The sequence below is a fragment of the Myotis davidii genome, unplaced genomic scaffold (genome assembly GCF_000327345.1).
Source record: "Myotis davidii unplaced genomic scaffold, ASM32734v1 scaffold461, whole genome shotgun sequence".
Lineage (NCBI taxonomy): Eukaryota > Metazoa > Chordata > Mammalia > Chiroptera > Vespertilionidae > Myotis > Myotis davidii.
Window position 1 is genome coordinate 3,265,284 of NW_006295825.1, and position 7,832 is coordinate 3,273,115.

The 7,832-nt window shown below is 39.1% G+C and overlaps 1 protein-coding gene across 4 annotated transcripts in view; it reads right to left on the reverse strand.

Annotated features, from left to right (window-relative positions):
- Positions 1–7,832, reverse strand: part of USP3 (ubiquitin specific peptidase 3) — a 101,785-nt gene that overhangs the window by 23,581 nt on the left and 70,372 nt on the right. For all 4 annotated transcript variants that reach the window (XM_015568546.1, XM_015568545.1, XM_015568547.1 and 1 more), the window contains 3 exons: positions 6,177–6,259; positions 4,864–4,977; positions 1,303–1,416 (listed from right to left, as the gene is read on the reverse strand). In XM_015568546.1, coding sequence (XP_015424032.1) covers positions 1,303–1,416; positions 4,864–4,977; positions 6,177–6,259 — 311 coding nt within the window. The remainder of the gene's footprint in view (positions 1–1,302; positions 1,417–4,863; positions 4,978–6,176; positions 6,260–7,832) is intronic.

Sequence of the window (7,832 nt, forward strand, 5' to 3'; positions counted from 1 at the left end):
TACAGCGAGCACAGAAAACACAGGGACTCTGAAGCCACATTAGGATGGGACCCAGCAACCTTCTGGAAAGTGAATCCCAATGGACTTGACTACAGTCTCCTAAAACCTTCAGGACCCAGAGCAGAACTGTGGATATAATACCATAGACATCTACTGTTTACATTTAGATTTTTTTTAGTTGAAATAACAAGATAGTGTATGACAGTAATTATTCTTTGTAAGGTTTTGAAAGAGTCAAGGAAATTTTGTCCAGTATGTTTTCCTAGAGCACATTAAATAATTCCTAAGGGATTTAAAAATAAACTTTACTGTTGAGAGTATTACAGATGTCCCCTCTTCTCTCCTCCCACTGCTCCCCTCCCCATTTCCTGCCCCACCCCAGGCTTTCACCACCTTATTGTCTGTGTCCACAGGCAATGTATATATGCATATAAATTCTTTGGTTAATCTCTTCTCACCCTCTTCCCCTCTTCCCTCTGAGATTCGTCAGTTTGTTCCATGTTTCCATGCCACTGGTTCTGTTCTATTTATCAGTTTATTTTGTTTATTAGATTCCACATATAAGTGAGTTCATGTGATATTTGTCTTTCTCTAACTGGCTTATTTCACTTAGCATAGTAATCTCCAGGTCCCTCCATGCTGTCTCAAAGGGTAATAGATCCTTCTTTTTCACTGCTGCATAGTATTCTGTGGTATAAATGTGCCACAGCTTTTTTATCTGCTCATCTGGGCACTAATCATCAGACAGATGCAAATTAAAATGACAATGAGTTATCTCACACCTGCCAGAATGCCTATCATCAATCAATCAATCAACTAACAACAAGTGTTGGCAAGGATGTGGAGAAAAGGGAACCCTAGTACAGTGCTGGTGGGAATGCAGACTGGTGCAGCCACTATGGAAAAACAGTGTGGAGATCCCTCAAAAAATTAAAAATGGAACTGCCATTTGACCCAGTGATCCCATTTCTAGGAATATATCCTAAGAATCCTGAAACACCAATCTGAAAGAATATATATACTCCTATGTTCATAGTTGTTTATAATAGCTAAGACATGGAAACAGGGCTTTGTTTTTACAACAAAATACCCTACCCTTCGTTAAAGACATTCAAATATCTATTATTTAAACAAAACATTTGTCTAGTCAGATATATCCAACTTCTGTTCTCCTCCTTTAAAAAAAAAGAGCAAAACCAGTCTTTACTATTTAGAATACCACCACTTCATTGGAAATTGTTTCAGGAACAGTATAAAGACTAATATTAATGTTTTAAGTACCTTTTGTTAGATAATACTTACCTAAAATTTGGCATAATCTTCCAAACAACATAAAATAAGGACTCTGGGCTAAATGCAGTTTGGCTACCTTGCCATAAAGCACAGAGTGTCTTTCTAAACTCTTCCACCAAAGACCTGCAAAAGAGGAAGGGACAAGACCCTGCGCATTAATGAGAGGCTATTATTTCAATGCATAATGTCCAACTGTCTAAAGTTCATAATAAATTAAAAAATAAAAACATAAAGAAGGCCTGGTCTCTTCTAAGCTAAGTCTGACAGTTAAGTAAAAGCATTTCAAAAAACCATGTAAATAGCAGTAATTACTGACAAAACCAGTTTTGTAACCATATGGTGAAGTCTATGCCAAAATACTGTCATACTTGTACAATAAAGCAATGAGAAAGTTACAAACCTAATTATTTAAGAATATACATTTTTAAAACTTAAAATCTTCATTTCTCCTTCTTGCCCCTCACTAGGAGCACTTCTCAGACCTCAGTGTGACATCTGCTCATCTCTGCCTCAGAGAGTCCATCTGACCACAAAGCTTCAACGTTTGGCTCCATACCAATGACTCTCAAAAATCCAAATCTAAAAGCCACATTTTCTCATGACCACTTTTATTCAGGTTTCTCCAGCTTCCAACAGGAATTTTCCACTGAATGTCCTCTTGACACTTCAAACCCAACGTGCACTGAACCTTCTCTCTGTGCTCTCTCTATTGTCCCCCAATATCCATTCTCATCTTCTCCGTAGGAGTAAAACTTCCTTTTTTCCCTTTGGCACATAAATTCCTGGAATAAAAAACTTTGAGTGTGTTTTAATTCTGAGAAATTTCCTTAAAGAGAAATAGTCCTTATTAACCGTTCCTGCCTCCTTCTAGCTGAAATGAGGATGAACTGGTAGCACTCCAGCACCGTCTTGGACTTTGTGGCTGAGAGCCCCATCCCAGGGCTGACGGCAGAGAGAGCAAGAAGGAGCCTAAAAACTAGAAATGTCTAACTTTTGCATGAGAAAATAAACTGTGGAAGTTTAAGTCATGGTTAATTTTGGTTATCTATGCATGTAGCAGAGTTGATACACCTCCTCAACTTCAATGGCTCTATCTGTCAATACAACTACCATACTCATGAATAGCTAATTGATAACTCAGGGAATCTCAGTATCTTCTTTCTCAATCTGATATCCTGTAGGTCCCTGGAATACAAAGCATATTTTTTACTTAGTGCCTGGACTTGTTTGAGGAAATCTCCACCTGAGTCTTGGTGAGAGTCAGAGCCTGTCTGCCACTATGGAAGCTGGAAAGTCCAGATACTTGCTTTCCCAGCCTATCCCTCCACCTCCACTGTAGGAATCAGATACAGGGCCTGGGCTATGCCTATCTGAAGCAGGTGTTAATGATGCAAAGAAGCTGGGACAGTACCAAATCCTTTTTGGTGGCAAAAATCATCATCTGGAGTTCACCAAGCACCAAGATCCAGCAGTGCCAGCAGTGGGAGCTCGAGTTGCACTGGACAGCAAAAGCAGTGATGTTTTCATGGGGAAGTTCTGTGGGGGTGATTGTGGCTTTGGTTCTAGATGCCTAGACTTCATACCTGATTTTCTATCCATCCAGTAATGGTGAGCACACCAATTAGACCTCCAATAAGTTCCTTTTCTGCTTAACATGGCCAGAAGCAATTTCTACAGTTTGTAACTAAACCCTGAATGATATTAATGCATCAAGTACTACTCACTTTTCCCTTAAGTTTTGTGCACATGCAACTTTTCCTCTACATTTCACTGCTATCCCCTCCAACCCAATCCTATGTAATAAAAGGCTAATATGCAAATTGTTCCCTTGACCGGGAGTTCAACCAGGGGGCGGGGCCAGCTGGCCAACAGCCCACAGCCCCTCCACCTGGCTGGCCCCACCCCTATCAGGGTAGGCCGGCTGGACCCCACCTGTGCACGAGTTCGTGCACCGGGCCTCTAGTTACTATAGAGTGTAAATCCTCCCTGAATGCAGGCATTTTCCAGTTCATCCTATATGCTATTATCAAAGTGAACTCTTTTTTTTAATGTATGTTTACTGATTTCAGAGAGGAAGAGAGAGAGAGAAACATCAATGATTAGAGAGAATCATTGATTCATTGCCTCCTGCATGCCCCACATGGGGGATTGAGCCCACAACATCATTGATTGGCTGTCTTCTGCACACCCCCTACTGGGGATCATGCCCACAACCCAGGCATGTACCCTGACCGTGAACTGAACTGTGACCTCCTGGTTCATAGGTCAATGCTCAATCACTAAGCCATGCCAGCCAGGCAAAGAAAACTCTTAAAACACCACTTCCAGTGATGTCATTCCATCCCTCTTCAATGCCTGGCTTTAAAGTTGCCCCATATTTTGGCTCTAACCATATTGGTATACTCGTCTAACATGTTCTATCCTATTCTCCCCCAGCCACCTAGGCAGAACAGTACCAGATTATAAGACAGCTTTTTGGAATGTGTGGGATGGGGGTGTGGGTATGGGATGGGCAGGCAGGGAAAACATTACATTAAAAGCATACACAGATGCCCTAGCCCAGTGGTCAGCAAACTGTGGCTCACCAGTCACATGGCTCTTCCACAAAATACCATGTGCGGGCGCGCATGTACAGTGTGATTGGAACTTCGTGGCCCATGCGCAGAAGTCAGTATTTTGCGGAAGAGCCACACTCAAGGGGCCAAAGAGCCGCGTGAGGCTCGTGAGCTGCAGTTTGCTGACCACTGCCCTAGCCGGTTTGGCTCAGTGGATAGATAATCAGCCTCCGTACTGAAGGGTCCCAGGTTCGATTCTAGTCAAGGGCATATACCTTGGCTGCAGGCTCCCAGCCCTAGTTGGGGGCACGCAGGAAGTAACCAATTGATGTATCTCTCTCACATCAGTGTTTCTCTCTGTCTCTCCCTTTCCCTTCTACTCTCTCTAAAAATCAATGGAAAAAATATCCTTGGGTAAGAATAAAAAACACACACACCAGATTATAAACCATAGACCTGTTACAGTAATGGTAAGATATGTAAAAAATGTGCCCCTTACAATCATGATAATATGATAGATCTTCTAAACCCCAAATAGTGTGTGGCTGCACTGAATAGATATTGGTTCTCAATAATCACTTATCAATTCTTCCCCTCTTCATGTCAATGAAAAATTAACTGTATTGTCCCTGTAATTAATTTGATGACTACAATTTAATTTTACTATCCAAGACAGGTTTTCCTAACAATATCAGACAAGTCAATTCACAAAGACTAGTGATATTCATGCTGGTCTACACCTAAAACTGTATTTCATATATAGATGTCAGTTTTAGAATGTCCAAATTCACAAAGACTCAGTAAGCAGAGTGCTAAATTTATGCTGGCTTTTAGGTAAATACATTTAAAAGAATTTCAACAATTATTAAGATTACCTGCTAGATACTTAAACAGAATTTTTAGAAGAGTTTTTTAAAAATGTATGTGCCTCTGAACTCACATATGCAATGGAAATCACCAGTAAGAGTCTTTTGTTTTGTATCAAAGCCAGAAAGGATATAGTCTTAGAACTCACACATTGTTATCCCCTTGGCTCCTGGTGTGGTATGTTCGCCTTCCTGCCGTCTTCCCATTCCTTAACTCCACAGCGGGCAGTTCTTTGAAATAACAGCAAAACTGTTCAATGTTACTATTTAAAAAGGAAGGGAAGAAAATTATTTTTTTTAATTTACTGTAAAGAAAGTTCTATGAAACCTACATATGGTTTTTGTGAAAACACAATCTCAATTTTTCATTTAAATTGTACTCAATGTATTCTCTTGCACTGGGTATCTTCATTAAGTTCCCACATTTATACTAAGTATAAATAGATGACTGCAGAAATGAACAAAGATCTTAAAACAAAATCTCTGTTCAAAAAAATCCTCAATCTCCCCTCCCCACACATCTTTAGAAATGGTGGTCACCATTTCTTTCTTCTCAGGGTGTTTGTAGGTGGTCAACAATTCTCTCAAATAAAAACAATCCATAAAACCAAACATACTGTTTAGAGACACTATAAAGAGTAACAAGGAGAATTCAGTAGTGACTAAAATTTCTTCTTTGGGCAAACTGGATAAGCTAACAGTACCTTTAAGAAGAAATAAAATATGGCTTCTGCCTTATTCCCAAGGTGGTCTTGGGAAGATAATTTATTCTGACTTTTGATGGCTCATTAAAATCTAAAAGTACACAACTTTCAAAATAATTTATTCTATACAACTTAGGGCAGCCTTCTTGACCATTTTATTTTTACTGCTTATCTTAAAGTCTGAAGATCTTCTAAACATCCAATCTTATGACTACACTTAAGGCTCAACAAATGATTCAAATAAGTTTTCTGAACAAGGTTCCTTGTAGCCCAGGAGTCTGCAAACTACAGCCCACACACCATATCTGGCCCTGGGTCAGTGAGCTTTTACATTTTAAAACAGATGTTTAAAAATGGGGGGAAGGGCACGATTGAGGGGAAAAGAATATGTGAGAGACTGTATGTGGCAGGCAAAGATTAAAAAATATTTATTTATATTGGCCTTTTACAGAAGAAATTTGCTGGTCTCTGCTCTAGCCTATTCAAGAAGCAACAGAAAATAAATAATAACCGCCAGCAGTTACTTAATGCAAGGCACTTTTCTAATAAGCACTTTATATAAATTACATTATATACTATGCAATTACCTGTGAGGTAGAATTATTATCCCCAATTTTACTGATGAGAAATCTAAGGAACTGAGGTAACTTGCCCCAAGCCATATGACTAGAGTCGATGGCAGAGAGGATCTGAACCCACAGCCTTTGCTCTTAACTACTCCACTAGAAACAGCAGATACTTAAGCGCTGTCATATTACCTGAGTGACTGAAGGATGGCATTCATAAAACACGTGTTCCCCAAATTGCGAAGGCCTGTGGCACAAATGGCAGTGGTGCTTCCCTGTAAAATGGGACAAGAAGAGGCCATCAGCAATGCCAAGAGAAGGCCGACTTTTTCAAACATCAAAGCAAAGCAAAGGCCTATATTTGAAACTCCAACTTCAAGCCAATCTAGAATTGGTCCTTTTCTGTCCAATTAATATTTCAAACTCTTTTTATATTCTCTGTATAAGTGTCTACATATGTTTAGATGGTTGTTTCTAATCCTGGGGCTGTTCTAAATGGGAGTATCTTGTGGACGCTTATGAGGAAAGCAGCATTAATAAGTACCGTGTAGTACACAATGCAAAAACCAGGAAGATCCTTAAAAGAAGTAAAAATTAAGACTTAATGTCGTTACAGGATTCTATTAAAACTACTACACGTTACAAAAAATATAAATGTATACACTCCAAGTATTTCTGTCACCAAACTTTTAACTCTAAGCCATGCATAAATGACCAATATATGTTTTTCTAGCAATAGAGTATTAATCTTAAAAAACTACCTGAAATTCCCTTAAACTAAGGCTTGGTTTTCTAATTAGCTCTATAAGTTCATCATGACATCTGAATACTACACCTGAACATTGAAAGTGAATCTACCCATCCAAATCAAAGCATCTCTGACCATAATTCAGTTGGCCAGAGAGCATTTTAGCTCTTTCTTCCACAAAATCATTAACACTTTGGTTAAGAGTGTGTCTATACATAGCTAGCACGAGAGCAGAGAGGTAGATGCAGGGTAAAATTATTAAAATATTTTCTGATTTTGCCCTGGCTGCTGTGTTTCAGTTGGTTGGAGCGTCGTCCAGCATACCAAAAGGTGGTGGGTTCAATCCTGGTCAGGGCACGTGTGGGAGGCAACCAATAGGTGTTTCTCTCTCACATCTATGTTTCTTTCTCTATCTCTCCCTTCTCTCTCTAAATCAATAAAAATTGTTTCAAAATAAATAAATATTTCATGATTTTAAAATTTTGCTAATCCATTAATGGCTCATAATCTGGTAACAGATGGTTACCAGAATGAGGAAGCATATTCTCTTATGGTGAATTTGTATTAATAAAGTCCTAAGAAATAAAATACCAATACTTCAGACCCATAGATTTTATACTAGGGACCTTTAACAGAAAGCAAGGATCTTTGCATCTTATAGTAATAAGGTACATGTGTAGGCATTAAGAACAAACACATTGGTGTGGTGAACACACAATACAATATACAGAAGATGTATTATAAAATTGTACCCCTGAAACCTATATAATTTTATTAACCAATGTCACCCCAGTACAGTCAATAAAATTAAATAATTTTAAAAAACACACACAAATTCTTGCTAAGGCAGAGGAGTACAGTGGCAATCCTGACAAAAGAAAGGCACTGACAGATGGACTCATTGGGCTATTTAGCCACATTAAGAATCATTCGTACAAGTGGCAAACATAAAATATTCCAAATCCAAGGCATCCTATATAATAAAGAGGTAATATGCAAATTAACCCTCACACCCTCACAAGATGGCTGCCTACGACTAGGCCAGCAGGGGGGTTAGTGAGGGATGACCAAATGACTGAACAGCAGGCTGCGTGGGGTGA